The sequence below is a fragment of the Pituophis catenifer genome, unplaced genomic scaffold, assembly GCF_029215685.1.
Source record: "Pituophis catenifer annectens isolate HBS135680 unplaced genomic scaffold, rPitCat1.0.hap2 SCAF_6, whole genome shotgun sequence".
Taxonomy (NCBI): domain Eukaryota; kingdom Metazoa; phylum Chordata; class Lepidosauria; order Squamata; family Colubridae; genus Pituophis; species Pituophis catenifer.
The window spans coordinates 95,818,958-95,839,794 of record NW_027256886.1 but is presented as its reverse complement, the minus strand read 5'-3'; the positions used below and the strand labels follow the sequence as shown (position 1 = coordinate 95,839,794).

General features: G+C 41.4%; 1 protein-coding gene across 1 annotated transcript in view; it reads left to right on the top strand.

The window, feature by feature from the left end:
- The window catches only part of LOC139318298 (neurotrypsin-like), a 53,752-nt gene that overhangs the window by 13,131 nt on the left and 19,784 nt on the right, over nt 1-20,837 (top strand). Inside the window, exons 2-12 of the mRNA XM_070945691.1 lie at nt 4,743-4,788; nt 5,532-5,768; nt 8,331-8,454; nt 8,647-8,819; nt 10,216-10,363; nt 10,486-10,664; nt 10,814-10,961; nt 12,097-12,299; nt 12,496-12,525; nt 13,794-13,935; nt 18,623-18,828. Of these exons, the coding sequence (XP_070801792.1) occupies nt 4,743-4,788; nt 5,532-5,768; nt 8,331-8,454; nt 8,647-8,819; nt 10,216-10,363; nt 10,486-10,664; nt 10,814-10,961; nt 12,097-12,299; nt 12,496-12,525; nt 13,794-13,935; nt 18,623-18,828 (1,636 nt within the window). The remainder of the gene's footprint in view (nt 1-4,742; nt 4,789-5,531; nt 5,769-8,330; nt 8,455-8,646; nt 8,820-10,215; nt 10,364-10,485; nt 10,665-10,813; nt 10,962-12,096; nt 12,300-12,495; nt 12,526-13,793; nt 13,936-18,622; nt 18,829-20,837) is intronic.

Genomic DNA, 20,837 nt, shown 5'->3' with positions numbered 1-20,837 from the left:
CCCAGGGATACGACTAATCCCGGACCTCCGGACCTTCCGCCGGGCCCTGAAGACTTTTTTATTTCAGCAAGCCGGGCTGGGTTAAAAAATTTTTTTTAATTGGTGAATTGGGGTTTTAAATTGGAGAAGCCTAAGATAATTTAATTTTGTTTTAATGTATTTTAATATTTGTATTGTGTGTTTTTAATTTTGGCTGTTCACCGCCCCGAGTCCTTCGGGAGAGGGGGCGGTATAAAAATTTAATAAATAAATAAATAAATAAATAAATCTATTCTCTGCCTCCCAAGTCCCAGCTGATCAGAAGGAAATGGGGATTTTGCAGTAACCTTCCCCCCGGAGTGGGGTGGGAATGGAGATTTTACAGTATTCTTCCCCTGCCACGCCCACCAAGCCATGCCCACAGAACCAGTAGTACAAAATTTTGAATCCCATCACTGGTCATGTCCTTTCCTTCTTAATCCCATCACCTGGAGCTGAAGATGTTTTGTTTATGAATAGACTGGTCTGGATTTCTTAATAGGCATAACATTTCCATCTCTAAAGGCTTTAGGCATTTGGAGGCTGTTGGAGGTTGCTTTCTGCTTTTGTTAAAAATTTTCTCCATTTCTCCTTTGGAGAAATATAATATTCAGCCTCTTTTAATATTCCCCAAAATATTTCATTCTTCGGGAGGGGGAGGGGCTTCCCACAGTATATTTCAGGTAAAGTACAGGATTAGGATTAATTTAGGAGAAAATCTTAATCATTTTCAAAACATCTTTGGCTCCAAAATGGAGTGTTGCCAAAATAAGAGTGTTTTTCTGTAGGTACAGAAAATTGTAGGTTCATAATAGACATGGTAAAGCTTTTTTTTAAATCAGCTAGGACAGTTTTTTAAACTTTTTGTTCTCAGAACTCTTTTAGATTTTTAAAAATTATGGAGGACCCCAAAAGAGTTTTTGTTTGTATGGGTCATGTTTATCTATATTTATCACATTAAAAATTAAAACTGATGCATTTGTAGAATATTTACTGAATCTTGTAAACATAACAACGTTAAAGACATTAGATATTAACACAAATGAAATACATTTCATGAAAAAAACCTATAAATGTTAACAAATAAAAAACAATAATGAGAAGTATGAAAATGTTTTACTTTTTTGCAAATATCTTCAAAATCTGGCAAACAATTTTGATTTTGTGGACTCCTGGGTGGTCTTACAGACCCTCAGGTCTCTTCAGTCCACCTTTAAGAAACATTGTTAGGGTATATTTATTTATTTGTCAGGCATGAAAGTTCAGGTCCACACGTGAAGGTCCAGTTAAACTGATTTATTGCTAATCATGCCTATGCAGAGGAATCTTCTCAACTAACAGTTAGTACCTGCTTGTGGTTATATAAGGGTCAATGGAATTCAAGGTGGGTTGGACTAAGTTCCCTTGCAGCTACATAGAAACTCTAGACTGATCTCTCAACTCCACTGCCAGGTTCTGTCATTCCTGCTACAATTAGGACAAACACATCTAAACTGCAAACCTCCAGTGAATCACTAGATGGCAGTAAAGTGGTGTAGAAAAATCCTAACTCTTTGCTAAAATCTAATGGTCATCCAAAATGTTCATAGGTCAGAACTGGTAGCCCAAGTACTTCTACCCCACCACTGTTTCTACTGTCCAATCCCACAGAAGCAGTTCAAAGTCAGTCCATGATCATCTTTATTTCCATTGAGCTTGGAGGGATCATCTCTTTGGATGATCATGGAGAAAGTGCAGACATCATTTAATGAGTGTTCTGCTCCTCTCCACTTTGCATGTTTAATTAATGCAATATGTACTATGTGTTTGATGCATATGCAAATTAAAAATTGAGCTGATTTGTAGGACGTTGTTAACTCTGTTGGACTTTAAAAACCTGTGAAATAATTGTGCTTTGGCAAAATGCTACAGAAACTGAACATCAGCAGCAAGAGTATTGAAAGGCTTGCTGGAGAAAAACAGTCTGACCTCAAACTCTACAGAGCTGCGGCACTAGAAGTGCAAATGGAAATACCGCTATCACCATTTGTATAATTTCAAATGCACCAGACTAAAGCCAAAATAAATTGGTTCAAATATTTAATGCAAATGACAGAATGATATCACATATATCTGGAGCTGATTCTGGAGTGGTGCAAAGTCCGTATGCAGAAGCACCTTTGGATTGTACCAGTGGTGGGATTCAGCCAGTTTGCACTGGTTCAGGAGAAGTGTTTGTTAACTTTCTGAGCAGTTCAGTGAACCGGTTGTTGGAAGAAATCTCCTTCCAACAGCATTTTGTTTTTATTATTTATTTATTGAATTTGTATACCGCCCTACTCCCGAAGGACTCAGGGCGGTGAACAGCCATAGAATAAAACATATAAATACAAAATTTAAAATTTAAAAATTTAAAATAGATTAAAACAAACTTTACCCACTTTAGAGGGCTAATCCTGTCAGGAAGGCAGGAAGGAAACATTCTGGTATGCCTCTGTGTTGTTTCTAGCCTAATCCTTATCGTTATTGCCCTGCTTAAGAACTTTCAGAAACTGCCTCTCCAGTTAAGGTTTGTAACATTGTAACAGCTAATGGTTCTTGGCAGTATGCCCAGACTAGCCTAGCCAGAGCTGTTTCTCTGGAGTTTTGTTATTGTTGTTGTTTGTTTGTTTGTTTGCTGGTACTTTAATTAGGGGTTTGACTTTTTAAAAAGCTTTTTACACTGCTTGGGATGTATTTTTGGGATGTACTTCCATGGGGCAGGATGCAAGCTTGGCACTCGGTCTGATTTTTTTACTGCCTTTCTAGGGGCATGTGATCTTTCCTTAAATCTGGATGATTTCCTTAGGATATCTTGTGAAGTGAGTGAGACCAGCTGGTATCTTTAAGTAGTGCAAATGGATCTACGGATTGCTTTTCCTGGGTGTGAAAGGGTGCTTTGTCAGTTCACCGAGCACAGGAGTCTCTTGTCTATAAGGTTCTTCAGTCGTCCAGGTCATAGTTGTACCAAAGGTGCTTTTTTCAAGAGAGTTGGAAGAAATATCTGGTTCAGTTCCAAGTGGGGAAAAAACACTGGAAACATGGAGGCTGATTGGAAAGATGGTTTATTGGTGAACAAGACCACATGGGTTTGAGGTCCTGAGCAGCTGACAAATTGGTTTGGTGGGTACATGGATTTTTATACAGTTTGTTCTACAGCATTTAGAAGCTTGTTTTGTGTATTTTGTTATTTGATTTTAATTAGTTTGTCTCACGAAGGCCGGCAATGACTTGGGGTTTTTAATCTTGTTTAATAAATGTAATTAATCCTAGTTGCTGGCTTCTTTGGGGTTTTAATTCTGTCTTGAATGGATTACCAAATCTGCATTTTTAAAAGGTGACTTCCTCAGTTTCTTTGGGGCTATTAAGAAAGACTGAGTTTGTTTCCTGCCTTTTAAGAACATGTTTCCCTATTTCTCATTTAGGGAAATTAATTTTCTGCCTTTTTAATATTTCTCAAAATATTTCATTTTTCAGGGTGAGTGTGTGCTAACTTTCTACAAGTTTCAACTTTCTCTTGAAAAAGCACCTTTGGGACAGAAATCTCTTTTATTGCTTTGGAGTGGCCAAGGCACAAGATTGCTCACTGATAGTAAGATTTTTTTAAAAAGGAGATAGGGGTGTGGATCCTTCAATTCATTTTAGTTTTCTCTCATGATAATAAGGCTTAGTAACATGGCACCAGGCTTGAAGTTTATTTAGGTATCTGTGGCATGTACACTTACAACTGTTGCAGCATCCCCATGGTCATGAGAGGCTGGGCGAGGCAAAGCACCCCTTGACGTGAGTGATGAGTAAGTGAGTGAGTGAGTGATGGCCACGCCCACCCAGTAACATGACCACCCATCCACGCCTACCCAACTGGTCAGTAGGTCAGAGAACCAGTTTTTAAATTATTTGAATTCCACCACTGGATTGTTCTCTCCAATGACACTGTTACTACTGGTATGCACTATGCTGAGTTAAGCTTCTACCTCTACCCCATTTGTATCTTGTTTCCTCCCTTAGTCACCTTTGTTAATTTTAATGTTTGTATTAATTGTTTTAATATTTTAATGCTGTATATTGTTGTTTTTACTGTGTGGTAAGCTGCCTAGAGTCACCTGATAGTGAGATGGGCAACACATATATTTAATAAACGAACAAATGTGTTCCAGAATGATTAGAGAATTGGATCCTTTAGAATCTTTTAATTCTCTTCATTTTGGAGGTTATAAATGGAGGCACGCATATGTGTGGACCCATCTTTACTTTCTGACCCTTCCCTATGGAAACCCCTGCAATAAAATAATGACATTTTGATTGGTGGTTTTGAGAAATCAATTTGTACAGACTCTCTTTCTCTAATATGTCCTGGAGGCTTTTATACAAACTCTGGGTGTTCAAAGATATTTTGGACTGCAACTCTCTCTTATAAATTGTTTCAAGAATAGCTCAAGGAGGGGTTAGCACATCATTTACATTAACACAAGAATTGTACTTGGTGTCCAGGATACCAGCTGAGTCTCAGCCAAAGCCTTCAATGAGGTGAAGCTTGAGCAGCAGCCCACAAAAGTAGTGGGATTTCTAGAGTCAGAAACCCTACCCCCTCTGTGCTATATAAAAAGTGCTCTTTTAAGAGAAATTTTGATCATCCGCTCAATTTCAATGTAATGGGGTGATAATCTGTTTGCTTTTGTTCTTTCTTCTGCCTTATCCAACCTCAGTCTGTCTTAGGATCGCAGCCCAATCAGAAACAATTGCAGAATGCAGGTAAGAATCTAAGTGATGATGTTTCTATTACTATCAAATAAATATTTTTATATTACTGAAGATCATTTTTCCATTAAATGGCTCTGTGATTGTCATCAACATGTTGTCTGGGTTTTGTGTGATACATGATGTGACCAAGAGAGTCTTGTATTGAGACTAAGATTCAGCATCCTGAAATTTCCACATCAGTCTTCAAAGCAAATATGAAGCTAGAATGAGGGACCTATTTTAACCCAAATTTGAACTGGCATCAATTAAGCCTTCCTCCTCCTCCTCCTCCTCCTCCTCTTTCCTCAGGTGTTGAGAGACACTTGCTAAATGATTACAGGAAACTTGCCAAACTTCAGTGCTCTCCACTGACCCCTTTTTACATAAAATTTTATAAAACAAACACCCATTTATATAAAGTGTTAAGATCAAGGAATTTAACAGTCCAGTGCCTTAGAAATACATCTACTTGTCCAGTGATAAAATGTAACATATCCTAAATGACAATTCTGCAGCAATATCCGATCATGGCTTTTCCATTTCAGGAGAGTTTAGCCAGAAGAAGGAGGAGAGGCAGGAGAGAGAGAGAAAGACTGCAGGTGCTGCTGTTTTGCCTAATAAAATCCTGTCACAAAAAAGATGGCTGTTTTCTGGCTCAGCACTACTTTCAGAGGGAAACAAAAGATAACTTGCCATCAGAGATGCTACGCAAGCTGATAATCAAACTAAACATGAACCTTCTCTTCCACTTTCAGGATTTGCTCTCTGTGATATGCAGCCTTCTGGATACTATAATGGAAGCCTCACCACAACCTTCTCTGGGTCAGTTTGCTTAAACTGGTCAGACTTCCCTGATTATATTCAGCAGTATCCAAATCGGGGACTAGGAAACCACAACTACTGCAGGAATCCAGATGGGGGACCCAACCCTTGGTGCTTCTATCAACTCATTTCAGGAGCAACTGGCTGGGCAAATTGTGACTGTAGCCAGGGTAAGCATCACAGGTGAAAATTGGGGTAGAATTAATAACTATAAAACGAGGCCTTAAAAATGTTAGGAATGTTTTTAAAAATAGAAGGAGCAACTTGATTTAAACCGGACTTGCACCCAGATTAAGAATTCAAGTTTTCTGGAATGGAGATTGGATTACCAGAAATCTAAACAGAAGACAGTGTTACAAAGAAAATGTACTTAATATTTAACCCACTGGATTCCCTCTGGAAAGGAAACGGTGGGAGAAAATGAAAAGGGAAGAAACAGAATAGCATTTAGACCTCTCATAAACCATCAGGAAGTTGGGTGACCAGGAGCATTCTTGGGGAAGTGTTAAAAAAAGTGAAGATGACATTTACAACAGTGTTCCCCTGTTTTACATGAGTCACACATGGAAATGCCCCTTTTGGTAATTGTGTGATATGACCATTCTTTTTTCCTTTTTAATTGTCATTTAAAAAATGGGCTGATCACATAGTATGAAGAACTGATGGCAGGTGGACCAAGGCAATCATCGAATGGATCCTACTTGATAAAAAGCGTCCACGAAAGAGGACGCTTCTTTAGCTCCATCTAAAACAAGATGGAGCTATGACATCAGCAAGTATTGTGTGCCCAATTGGCAAAAGAAAGCTGAGGACCGTATAGGTTAGAAACATGTGGAAGAGGCCTTCATCCTGCAGTAGATAGATGATGGCTAAAATGATGAATTATCACAAAGTAACTGAGATTTTCGATTAGGGTGGAGGATGTTAGGTGAGGCATTCTTTAAAAGGTAGGTGGTGCAGTGAGAACCACTAGCCAGATGCCAAGGCAGGCCATGGAGAACAGAGTTTCTCAACCTTAGCAACTTTGCGATGGGTGGACTTCAACTCCTATGCTGGCTGAATTCTGGAACTTGAAATCCACACATTTTAAATTTGCCAAGGTTAAGAAAATTCTGGGCTAGAGCAGCTAGCTGTCACAGCCTGCATGAACTATGGCGGTGGGGAGGGAGACAGAAGGGGGAAACTGAAACTGAAGGAGTTGATGGGAAGAGAATGGCTGCATCTCTCCTTCATGAGCTGAAAGTCTGACATTAGCAATGATGGTGCTGGGGAGGGGGGGGAGAGGGAAGTCCAGCTGAGCCTTGTGAGAAGCTTCAGCCAGCCAAGGTCAGCAATCATATGCAGAGCTGGGAGCCAAGAACCTGTTTCCTAAACAATGTACAAGCACCTAATTGGACATTTAAAGATAACTGGGGGATGGGGGGGAAAAGGAAAATTTAGTTTATATTATTTGCATGGGAAAACCTCAAATTCAGCTTATACTACTTCTGTAACCACTTAAGCTTCAGTAAAGCATAATCTTGGAAAAAACAAATAGCCAGGAGTCTATCTTTGCCAGATGACTGAGTGGGATGGTTGACAGGTGCCTCTCAGACACTCTGAATCTTCAAGGTTGTTGCCCTGGGAGAAGAATGCAGGACCGTTGCAATAATAATTTACTCAAGTAAAATTGGACAATAAGGGGTCAAAGGGAGGAGAGGAATTGGATGGGGAAAGTTAATCGAACTTCAGTTCTGGTTTTGTTTTACTCCAATTCACTTGACTTCTAATAAAACTATTCCTTTTGCAACAAATGAAGCCAAGGATCATTTCAACTCAATTTAGGAGGCCAAGTTGAGGCAAGTCTGACAAAGTAGACTCCAACAGATATTGGGAGAGAAAGATTACAAGCCCTCCTACAATAATTTCCAGCTGAAGTTTGTACTATGAGAAAGCAGTTCTTTCCTTGAGAATAGAGACAAAGTTAGAAAAGGATGGATGGATGTAACTTGCTTAGGAAGTGATCTCAGTGGCTCAAACAGAGATTCAAGGAATCATCTTCCCCAGAGCATCTGCAACTGCATTCCTTTAGCTGCACTTTCTCCCCTTGAAAACAGTGTATAAGCAGTCTCCAGTTTAATGAGGAGTTTCATTCCCAAGGTCTCTCCTTAAAGTCACATTGGTACATAAGCCAGAAGACTATTATTGTATAATACTGCGTAGTATTGAGTAATGAACTTGAACTGTTGTATATTTAACTTGAATCGTTGTGCATTGAATTCAGATTTTGCTACAGTAGGCTCTGTTGTTAACTATGAGTCATCTTTAAACCAGGATGTTCTCTACCCGGGGACTTGCTGTCCCACTCTCTTTCCAGTTCAACCTTTTCATTTCATTCATCAAAAAGGTTGAATGACATGGGATACAAATATAATAAATAAACATGGAAAAGTCAAGTAAAAACAAGGCTTCAGTCTTATTAAGAATTCTCACATTGTGGTTTATTACTGATAGAAACAAGCTAGCATTCATTTTCCTTTGCAACAGTCAGCAGTCAACAGTCAAAAGTTCCCCTTTTCATTGCATAGAAAACATTGATAAAAATCTGTGATAAATGTGTGCCCTCCCAAACCCTGAGGAATTTCCTCCATCTTCCATGACAGCTGAAGAAAGAGGCCTGATTTGGGAAAGACATTATGTAACCTTTTGCAGATTCTGTTGATCTGATTCTTTTGGTCTCTTTGCCCTGACAGATTCAGTGCGACTTACGGAAAGTGGCAGGGTGGAAATATACTACAAAGGGCTGTGGGGGATGATCTGTGATGATGAGTGGACTGACTTGGATGCCAGTGTGGTATGCCAACAACTGGGGCTCAGGTAAGAAACACTTCATTGGATTGAGCCACCTGTTTTTCTCAAGAGAAATTAACTTTCTTGAAAATTGAAAAACTAAAGAAATAGTAGAACTCAACTTTTTTGGTATATATATATATATATATGGAAGAAAGCTGTATCTTAACAAGACCTATTATTACCTTTGGAGTCACTGCATTTTCTGCTTTTGGATAGTGAAACTGGCACAGCCCTAAGACAGCGTCCTTCCAGTTCGGAGCTGTTACCCTTACATCTTCAGTCTGCAAACTGTCGTGGTGATGAGAAGATGCTGTCCCAGTGCAGTTACCAGGAAATATTCAGAGCTTGTATCCAGGGAACTGCAGGGGCCACTTGTGGATCATCTCAAGGTACACTTGAGGACAAATACATACCGGTAGATTCCATTTCTTTTAGCAAAGTAGAAAGTCAATAATCCTGGAAGTTTTGCTGCGTCGAAGCAAAACTACAAAATAATGTTGTTTGGTAAAGCGGCATTGTCAACCCTTTGAGAAGATTCTTCAAGGATTCTGAAAGCAAAGCAAGGTTGGAGTTCTTTTCACTCTTTGTTATCCAAGACTAAGCTTACATTTTACTAATGGTTGCCACCTGTCTTCTCTAAGATCACCTCTGTGCTGCTCTACAGATATCTGTGAGGGAGACAGGTCAAGTTAGTATCCAAGATAAGTTGGTCAAAGCCCCCTCCCCTTTCATGTATGTCAGAAGGCATGTAAGGGGACAGGGCTTCATCATAGGGATACAACCACCATCTTGACTGTGCTTGTCTGCTCCTGCATGTTGATCCTAAGCGTAAAGTACTGTAATGAACGAAACAATGAAAGAAATTAATCTGCCTGTTTGAAGACCATACCATCTTTGCGTACTGTCACTGGAGAAACAGCACAGTTTTAAGTTTCATTGATCATGTTATGTACTGTTCTGGATCTCACCATGGTGTATTTCAGGTCGAAAAATTATATGGCATATGATTTGGTATCAAGACAAGATTTATTTATTTGTTTATTAAATTTATATGCCACCTATCTCATTATCAAAGCAACTCTGGGCGGCTTACAATAAAGTCATAAATAAAAAACATTAAAATTAACAGGATAAAATAAAATTAGAAAACAAGTTTTGAAACTTTTTGTAGGAGCTCTGGTCCAAAAGTTGATAGCTTCCAAGAAATTTGGGGAAATTGTACATGAGACAAATAATGAATTCTAAATGTTTAATTGCTAATAAGCAATTCCAGATTACATGGACACACATTTTTTGCTCAGAATCTTTTGCCATTTTGTTTAGGTGAATGAGGTGTTTGATCCTCTGTCCAGAAGCTAGGTAAATAAAATAATTGTTTAGCAGTGGTGGCAATGGTGAAATGTAAAATTTGTTGCTACTGGTTCTGTGGGCATGGCTTGGTGTGTGTGTGGGGGTGTCATGTGACTGGGTGGGCATGGTCAACTTTTTTTTTTACTTTTTAAAAGCATTTTTTACTACCAGTATGCCCAAACCGCTAGAATTTCACCCGAGTGGTGTGCTCCTCAGAAGGAATGAGTACATTGACCTTGTGAAGGGTATGCAAGTGCCCTCCTATCCCCTAAAATGTTGACTGGTGTATATCAAACTGGTGTATATTCAAAGAAATACAATTTATATTGTCAAGAAAAAGATTTGTGGTAATAGCTGAAAGGATCTATTTTGTGTAATCATTAGGATTATGCTGGATGGTGTTTCTTTATTATCCTTGTTCTTTTTGATAAGCAGCTGTAGGATCTCCACTTCGCCTGGTAGGAGGCACAAAAAGCTTTGAGGGTCGAGTAGAAATTTACCATGATGGCCATTGGGGCACCATCTGTGATGATCAGTGGGATGACAAGGATGCTGAAGTGGTTTGCAGACACTTGGATCTCAGGTAATTTCTTTGAATGAGGACATTTAAGAGGGCAAGACTATGATCTCTTGCATCTTGTTCAAAGCAGTGCTTTCTCTCCTGTTCATCAGTTCTTACGCTGTGTGTTTTTCGCTTCCTCCCAGTGGATTCTCAAGAGCTGTGTCTTGGGCTCACTTTGGGAAGGGCTCAGGCTCAATCCTGCTGGATGAAGTGGAGTGCTCAGGCAATGAGCTTTCACTGGACCAGTGCAAGAAGAGTGATTGGGGGAAACACAACTGTGACCATATTGAAGATGCTGGGGTTATTTGTGACCCCTTCGTAGGTAACTACTGTACCAAATAATATTGGGTTTGAAGGCTGCCTTTACAACCACTTTTTCTGAAAATGGTATAGAAAGAAATTTTTAGGGTTGTTGTTGTTTTTTGCTGGTTTTTTTTTTTTTTTTTTTGGTTTCCATCTCTTGCAACAAAGCAGAAGGAACAATCCGATTGACAGGAGGCCTCCATCCAAGTGAAGGAAGGGTAGAGATCTACCACAATGGAAGATGGGGATGTATTTGTGATGATGGCTGGAAGACAGGAATCAATGCTCAGGTTGCTTGCAGACAGTTGGGCTTCAAGTAAGTAGAACAGACTATCGTCAACTGCCAAAATGTCACTGTTTGCAAATTAATTTCAGCTGTGTATTCTGTTTCAGTGGTCACAAATGTCTTGACTATAACAGGATGCCATATCTGAATTATGCCAGAGTGTTCTTTATATCAGTGTTTATTTAATGTATGTAAAATGTTTGCGCTTCCCAGTATTAGAAAAAGAGGAAAAGATTGGAAAAAAGGAGAGATGAGAGTACTAAAGGAAAAATGTTAAAAGAGACCCAGTTTGGTCTAGTGAAGAAGGTCCCAGGCTAGAAACCAAGAGCCTGTGAGTTCTAGTCCCACCTTAGGGATGGAAGCTGGCTGGGTGACCTGGACTAATCACTTTCTCTTAACTCAACCACCGGGCAGGGTTATTGTGGGGAAAATAGGAGGAGGAAAGAGTATTAGGCATGTTCGCCACTTTGAATTATTTATGAAAATAATGAAGGCAGGGAATTAAATAAATGATTCTGTTCTATTTAATTCAAGCAGTTCCACCTAGAAGTTCCACTGATTTATTAAAATGAATTAAACCATAAAATGCTTTTTATAACTATCATACTGCTTGTATGTGTGAGCTGGACTAGTTGGACTAAAAGACCTCCAAGGTCCCTTCCAACTCTGATATTCTGTTATGATGTTATTCTACCAGCTCACATGTACAGGATGTGTTTGCAGGATCCTGAAGGACGTTTTGTAACATCTTCTAATGCAGGGCCCTACAACCCTGGCAATTTAAAGATGTGTAGACTTTAACTCCCAGAATTCCCCAGCAATCAGGCTGACTGGGGAATTTAGAGTTGAAGTCCACACATCTTAAAGCTGCTAAGTTTGAGAAACTTTCTAATGTCTTGAGAACGAGCTCATGCAGAGAAGCACCTTCACTTTACAAATACATTTCTTCTTTAAATTGGGTTTATGCACTTCTTCCCAAAGAATAAATTCTTATTGATGAGAGTGGTTAGCCTCTGAAGGAGGTTCTGAGCCCAAAGGCTACTAAGCCTCTTTCTTTCTTTCTTTCTTTCTTTCTTTCTTTCTTTCTTTCTTTCTTTCTTTCTTTCTTTCTTTCTTTCTTTCTTTCTCCCTCCCCCCCCCTCTCTCTCTCTTTCTTTTTCTTCAGTGGTCCTGCCAGGCTGGCATCAAAGGATGAATTTGCGCCAGGCCAAGGTTTCATCTTGCTGGACGATGTGGCTTGCATAGGCACAGAATCATCTCTGATGGACTGTCCCCATAGTAACTGGGGTCAACATGATTGCTCACACGAAGAAGATGTGGGAATATGCTGTTCCCTAGTTGGCAACAGAATCACTGAAGATAAAACCGGTAAGGAGCTAATAGGTCACACTCAAAAAATATTATTCCTTGTCACTGATGTCTTTGTCTTTAGTTGTGATAACAGGTGTTCTGCAGGTTTATTCTTTTATCTGACTTCTGTATAAAATGGAGGGATGGAGTTTAATTTTAATATCAATAGGTAAAGGACATTGAACTTTCTGTCTCTTTCTGTGTGTTGTTTCAGGCAACTTCTCCAGCCCCGGCCGATGGCAAGGTAAGGTGATAACTCCCAAATTCCCATATCTTCTTTCAAATATATATATTTGCTACAAACATGAGATATGTCCCCATTTATACATCTTTGGGGCAGATGGAAGAATTGCATGCAGTTTGGACATTACAGAAAATGGGGGTAAGTGAGTCAAAGGACTTTGTCTTCATTTCCAATATGTTTTTAGCCTTTAAAAATGTGTTAGTGCCTTTAGAAAACTAAGCTGGGAAGAGTTAGTAGTTCAGAGTAACTTCCAGATGTTTTGCCTTCCCCAGCAGCCTCACATTTTAATAGCAATAGCACTTAGACTTATATACCACTTTACAGTGCTTTACAGCCCTCTCTAAGCAGTTTAGAGTCAGCCTCTTGCCCCCAACAATCTGGCTCCTCATTTTACCAATTTCGGAAGGATGGAAGGCTGAGTCAACTTGAGCCTGGTGAGATTCGATCTGCCAAACTGCTGGCAGCTGGTGATCAGCAGAAGTAGCCTGCAGTTCTGCACCCTAACCACTGTGCCATATTCTCTCTTTCTCTCATTCTCTCTCTCACCACTTTTGGAAGAAATGTACATCTGGGTTCAGTTTCCAAGTGGGAAGAAAGACACTAGAAACATGGAGGCTGATTGGAAAGATGGTTTAATGGTGGACAGGACTACGTGGTTTGAGGTCCTGGGCAATCGAGTACATGGGTGAGAGAGAGAGAAAGAGAGATTTATACCCTCTCTTGGGCCCCGCCTTGGAGCTTCCTGTTCCTGTAAGGGCAAGTATCCTGATTAATTGTCAGACTCCCATGGGGCCATGGAGGGGTAACTTTGTAGGTTGTCATGACTCCCAGGCTTGGTTGAATCTTGCTGGGTGATGAGGTAATGAAGCTAATTCTATCATGTCCTGAGGGTGAAAGGTCTTAATGCCATCATCCTGGTGCTGAAGTGGGGGGCAGGGAGCTGCTTTGTCTTTAAAAACATGTTTCTCCTTTTCTCATCCAGGGAAATATAATATTCTGCATTTTTAATATTTCCTAGAATATTTCATTCTTCTAGGATGAAATATTTCTTTCTTACACCACCATCACACCACCACCAACAACAATCTTGCTGGTTAAATTGTCCCGGTTCTTGCCTTCCTTCTCAATTGTGGTGTATTGCAGAATGCCTATCTTGCCTTGGCCCTCTTTGGCCCTGGCAGTGTTAATTGAGTTTCCAAGTTATTTATCAGCTTACTTCAGTACTAGCTCTTTCTTCTGGGCCTCTTAAGCATGGCTTTCATTTACAGGGCTTCTGGTACGGCTGGTGGATGGGGACCAAGCCAATGAAGGCCACGTGGAGCTTTTTCTGAATGGAGAGTGGGGCAGAATTTGTGCTGAAGGCTGGACAGAGAGAGCTGCAGCTGTGGTTTGCAGGCAGCTGGGCTACAGGTAACTGCACAGCAAGACTCTCTTTAGGAAAAAGCAGCTTTCGTAAAGTCAATTTCTGAGTAAAGATGGCCAAATTTTGTCCTGGGTTCTGCCTTGGCTTACCTTTTCCAATAAGCAACCGAGTCAGAAGATTATTTGCAAGCAATTTATTAGAATACTCTGATAAAAGTGGGGTCTTCCTATGAAAACGGGGAACCAGAAAAAATGGCTTACTTTTACTTTTATACTTAGCACAACAAAGACCTTCAAAGCAAAGGTTGATCGGTTTAGAAATAGTCATCTGTCCAGGTAATCACAAGAATTAAAACATCCAATAATATGTCAGTAAAAACCATGTTTCAAGTATTACAAAGTCCTTCTTCTGTGGCCTTCAGTACCAACGTATGCCTTTAGAACAGTGTAGTTTGCTAAGAATGAAGTTCCATTTAAGAAAAACTGTTGGCATTTTGGGAGCATTAAGAGGCACTAGAACGAAAACATCTATTTCGTACCTTAAAATCCCCACCCCTCCCACACCATGGCTCCCACCTAGTTTTGTAATGTGGCCCTCAGCAGGCTCCCTCTAACTGAGAACATGCAAGTGTAGCTCTCAAATCTGATGGCAAATGAGAGTTGTTGCCTGGTATACACATAGTTATTATGGCAGATGGTGGAACTATTTAAAGGGCTGGAAATTATCCTTGCCCCCTTTTTTTTTTTGTAGAAATCAAATTAAAATTTGCAAGCACATTTTTGTGTATTTTGGTTGCTTTTCTGCTTAACCACAGTTCCATATTTTTATTTGAGTTTCTCTTCGAGCAGAGACATGAATGCACCCTTGGAGTGGACTTTGTGTGTATATTGCAAGTTGCCCTCTCTTTCCTTAACAAAAGATAATCAGATTACTGGTGTGCTGTGCCTCCCAGTGCCTTGTGCCAGGCTGGCTCAGATGTAACTGGTGCCCTCCCCCAGGCATGGCTTTTGTATATGAGGAAAAGGTAGATGCCTTTTGGAGCTGTCAGATCCACCAGCTTCAGCTTTGTGCCTTGCCGATATTCTGTCATCAATTGGGGAAGGGAGGGGGGAACAAATGGACAATAAATCCATATACCTTTAAGATGGGAAACTGGGAGGGGAGATTTGACAGTTAAGAAAGAACAGAGCATTTTGGAATCCAGTTCGTACTGGTGCACTGGCATCTTCAAGGCTATTTGCCCTGAGGGTGGAATTTCACCAGTCCAAACACCTCAGAGTTTCTCATAACATCTCAGCGGTGCTAGATGGGCTACACCTGGATGGACCATGGGGAGGAGGGGGAGGATGGCTAGGGGGAAAACCAAGGATTTAGTTCTGTAGTAGCAGAATTTTAGATTCCGCTTGACTCTCCTGCAATCAGCATCTTTTAGTAAAAGTGTCTTTTCACTTCAAATGGAGTCGAGAGTTTTACTTCCCTAACAGATCAGACTGGGGCAGGTCTGACAGGAGCTGAAGTCCACACCTCTTAAACTTGCTGAGGTTGAGAACTCTGGTCTAAGGTGACCTCCTGCTGCTTCCCTGCCTGAGTTACATGGCTAGATGTGGAGCGACTGGAGAAATTAGCCTGTAGCAGCGATGTACACATATTCCTTTCCCAAGGTGCCCGTGTGACCTTTTTCTCTTGGCAGTTCCCAGCATGGCCTCAGAGGCCACTTCCCTTCTTTCCTCCCTCCCCTCAGACCCTGCTGCCAATTCTCAGCCCTTCAAAATATACCAGAATACCAAAATTATGAAACAGTCAAGAATAGAGCTGGAAAGGACCTTGGAAGTGTTCTTGTCCAACTCCCTGCTCAAGCAGGAGATCCTACACTATTTCAGAGAAGTGACTGTCCAGTCTCCTCTTAAAAACCCCCAGTGATGAAGTACCTACAACATCTGAAGGAAAGCTGTTCCACTGGTTAATTGTCCTCACTTTTAGGAAGTTTCTCCTCAATTCCAGGTTGCTTCTCTCCTTGGTTAGTTTCCATCCATTGCTTCTTATCCTGCCCTCTGGTGCTTTGGAAAATAAATTGATTCCCTCCTCTTTGTGGCAGCCTCTCACATACTGGAATACTGCTATCATGTCATTCCTAGTCTTTCTTTTCTCTATCCAAATCCAAACCCTACAACTGTTCTTCATATGTTTTAGATTCCAAGCCTTTAATCATCCTAGTTGCTCTTCTTTGCACTTTTTCCAAAGTCTCAAAATCTTTTTTGCAATGTAGTAACTAAAACTGGATACACTATACTAAAATAAATACTGAAATAGATAAATACTAAAATGCATACTAAAATGCATACTAAATACTAAATATTAAAAGGATATTATTTATTTATTTATTTATTTATTTGTTTGTTTATATTTATATATTGCCTTTCTCCCGAAGGACTCAGGGCAGTGAACAGCCAACAAATAAAACACAAGAAATACAAAATTTTAAAAAGTATTAAAATCCAATTAAATTAATTTGGCCCACAATTAAAAGCACCCCTATATTAAGACCCATTATTAAACAATTTAAAAATTAAAACAATTTAAAAGAGTTAGGCCAGTCCGGCTTGCTGGAATAAATACGTCTTTAGGGAATGGCGAAAGGTGCGAAGATCCGGGATCCGCTGTATCTCTGGGGGGCAGCTCATTCCAGAGGGTAGGTGCTCCCACAGAGAAGGCTCTCCCCCTGGGGGCCACCAGTCGGCATTGTTTGACTGACAGCAACCTGAGGAGCCCCTCTCTGTGGGAGTGTACTGGTGGATGGGAGGCTATCAGTGGCAGACGGCGGTCTCGTAAATACCCGGGTCCTAAGCCAAGGAGCGCTCTAAAGGTGGTAACCAATACCTTGAAGCGCACCCGGAAGACCACCGGGAGACAGTGCAGCTTGCGCAGGAGAGGTGTTACATGGGAGCGCCGAGTCGCCCCCATAACCACCCGCGCGGCCACATTCTGGACCAGCTGGAGCCTCCAGGTGCTCCTCAAGGGGAGCCCCACGTAGAGAGCATTACAGTAGTCCAGGCGGGATGTGACGAGAGCATGAGTGACCGTGTATAAGGCATCCCGATCCAGAAAGGGATATAACTGGTGGATCAGGCGAACCTGATAAAAAGCTCCCCTGGCCACAGCCGTCATATGCTCTTCTAAAGACAGCCGTGTGTCCAGGAGGACGCCCAAGTTGTGAGCTCTCTCTGTGGGGGCCAACAACTCGCCCCCAATAGTCAGTGATGGCATCAACTGACTATATCGGGATGCCGGAAGCCACTCAGTCTTGGACGGATTGAGCCTGAGCCTGTTTCTCCCCATCCAGATCCGCACGGCCTCCAGGCACCGGGACATCACATCAAGGGCATCGTTGGGGTGGTCCGGGGTGGAGATGTACAGCTGAGTGTCATCAGCGTACAGATGGCACTTCACCCTGAAACCACGGATGATCTCACCCAGCGGCTTCACATAAATGTTGAACAAAAAGGGCGAGAGAACCAACCCTTGCATCACCCCCCACACAAGGCGCCTCGAGGTTGATCTCTGATCCCCCATCAACATGAACTGCGACCGGTCAGAGAGGAAGGAGAAGAACCACCGCAACACAGTGCCCCCTACCCCCCACCCCTCCAATTGGCGCAGCATGATACCATGGTCGATGGTATCAAAGGCCACTGAGAGATAAAAAGAGAGATTAAAATTGCTTTTATTATAGAGATACGATAACAGAACGTTGCAACTCTGAATGTCCCTCCCCCTCACTGCCTTTATCCTAAAGAGAACTAGGAAGGGGCAAGACTGTGATGTTTTCTCAAATTGCATTCCTGTTTTGGATTTCTCTTAACTCATTGCCTTGGCTGTCTTCTTCCTCTAGTTCCACAAGTTTATTCTCATAGCCATTACACCAAAACACCATGCCAGCTGATCTCCCTGGTCTTCCGGGTCTTTCCATATGTCTCCTAGGCCTCTGCATAACTGGAGAGGTCTTGGATTTTTCCTCCACTCAGACCTGCCTAGGAAAAGTACAGGTAGTGCTTGACTTATGACCGCAATTGAGCCCAAAATTTATGTTATGCAAGACAGTTGTTAAGTGACTTTTGCCCGATTTCTTGCCACCATTATTAAGCAAATAATTGCAGTTATTAAGTTAGTAATGTGGTTGTTAAATGAATCTGGTTTTCCCATTGACTTTGCTTGACAATGGGGGCCACAAAAGGGGATCCCACGACCCTGGGACACTGCAACTGTCCACAAATATGAGCCAGTTGCCAAATGTCCGAATTTTGATCACGTGACCACAGGGATACTGCAACAGTCATAAGTGTGAAGAACAATCATAAGTCACTTTTTCAATGCCATTGTAACCTCAAACAGTCACTAAACAAAGGGTTGTAAGTCGAGGACTACCTGTAGTCCTATTTTGTTCTACGTAGTGAACAAAACACCCACAATATGTTTCAATCTGAGTACAGATTTCTCAAGCAGTGCTTCTGAATAGTTTTGTTCTATGCAGATTTTTTTAGTCTGAAATCAAAAAGCAAGCCAAGCCAAGCATTTTGGGTTTCAATTCTGCCAAACTGTGGCTTATCCAGGAGAGATCAGCAGAACCTTTGGTACCTGATCTTTGTTCCAGACTTGAAATAAAACCTAGTCTGGTTCTCTACATGCTGCTAGCTTGTAGTGACTTCCTGCTTAATTTAAGCAAGTCTCTCCTTCCAGTGGTACTGCAGTCGCCATCCATAGGCCTTATTCAGATGCATGGCATGGACCCATCCACCTGGACAATGTGGAATGCTCTGGGACTGAGCATACCTTGGCAGAGTGTATCATCCATCAAAGTGGTCAACACAACTGCAGGCAGAAGAAAAGTGCACGTGTGATATGTGACTACATGAGAAAGGAGAGACAATTTATAAGGAACGATGGTAAGTCTCTTAGTCTTGACTTCTTGGGCAGAAAACTGGGTTTCCAGAAATTCATGTTGAGTTGCTGCAACTAACAGGCTGACAGGCGTATAAAGGGGCAATTGTGGTAGGAAAGCAATATGTAAAGAAAGAAGATCCTCTCCATATTCTTTGATTTTGATCTGCAGCCTCTGTGGGCCCCAACTCCTCTTTCTTGTCAATAAAAATCAAGCATGTAAATTACTTGGCCATGAGATTATTCTCTTCCAAGAAAATGCAACATCCATGTTTCCAGTGTTGTTGAACTTCAGAATTCAGTGGGTTTCAGAACAGGCTTAGCTTGTGGAAGGTATCAAATTCAGTTCCATTTAAAACAAGTTTTTTATTTTTTTTTTCCTTCAAAAGTGGGGGAGGGAAAGAATTTCAGGAAACTACAGACCAATCAGCCTGACATCAATACTTGGGAAGATCTTGGAAAAGATAATCAAGCAACAAAACTGCAAATAGCAAGCAAAGTTGTAACCAAAAGCCAACACGGTTTGTTAAAGCAGATCATGCCAAACAAATCTTATTTCATTCTTTGATAAAATGACTAAATTAGTAGACCAGCAAAATGCAGTGGACATAGTATACTTGGATTTCAGCAAGGCATTTGACAAAGTAGACCACAACCTACTACTTGGTAAGCTAAAAAAATGTGAGATAGATAGCATCACCACCAGATATATTTATAACTGGCTGGCAACCCACACTCAACAAATAGTCCTTAGTGGTACTTCATCTACATCAGGGGTATCAAACTTGCAGCGTCACGTTGCCGTCACATGACGCTTTGTGACGTTTTTCCCCTTTGCGGATCTGGGGTGGGCATGGCATGCACGTGACACTTCTGGCCCATGGGCCACCAGTTTGACACCCCTGATCTACATGGATGGAAGGAAGGAAGCAGCGGGGTACCCCAAGATTTTGTTTTAGGCCCAGTACAATTCAACATCTTCATTAACGATATAGATGAGAGAAGAGAAGGGGAACTCATCAAATTTGCAGATGACACTAAACTGGCAGGAATACTCAATACCCCAGAAGATGGGCTCAAAATCCAGATGGATCTCAACAGACTTGAACACTGAGTCCTATCTAACAAAATGAAATTCATTGTAGAGAAAAGTAAGGTTCTACACTTGGGCAAGAAAAACCAAATGTATAGGTACAGATTAGGTGAAACCTGACTCAATAGCAATAACTGTGGGAGGGATCTTGGATTCTTAGGGGACAATCACTTAAATATAAGGCAGCAGTGTGAGGCAGCCGTCAAAAAAGCCAATGCAATCTAGGTTGCATTAACAGAGAGAAAGAATCAAGATCATGTAAAGTATTAGTAGCACTTTATAAAGCCTTAGTAAGACCACATTTAGAATACTTCATCCAGTTTTGGTCACCATCAGTGGTGGGTTGCCCCCCCGGTTTGCACCGGTTCTATAGAACCGGTAGTAAAACTGGCGGGAGGCTCCGCCCACCGACCCCGACGTCATCAAAACGCTTCTGCGCATGCGCAGAAGACCACGCGTGCACGCTTGCTTTGCTCGCACACGTGCACAGCCCCACTGCAAACCGGTAGTAAAGGTAAATAGAGCCCACCCCTGGTCACCATATTATACAAAAGCAATAGAGACTCTGGAAAGAGTGCAGAAAAGAACAGCAAAGATTATTAGGGGGCTGGAAGTTAAAACATATGAAGAACGGTTGCAGAAATTGGGTATGTCTAGTCTAGTGAATAGGATCGCCAATATGATCGCCAACGTCTGATGACAGATATGGTGCAAGAAGAAGCCTAGTGAAAGAAGGACTGGGGTGACATGATAGCAGTGTTCCAATATTTGAGTGGCTGCTACCTCCGCTGCCGGTTCGCAACAGGAGAATGCACACGTGCTTCTGCGCATGTGCAGATTGTTCATGATGATGTCCGGGCGGGTGGGCAGAGCCTCCCGCCGCCATTACTACCGGTTCGCAAGAACGGGACTGAACCAGAA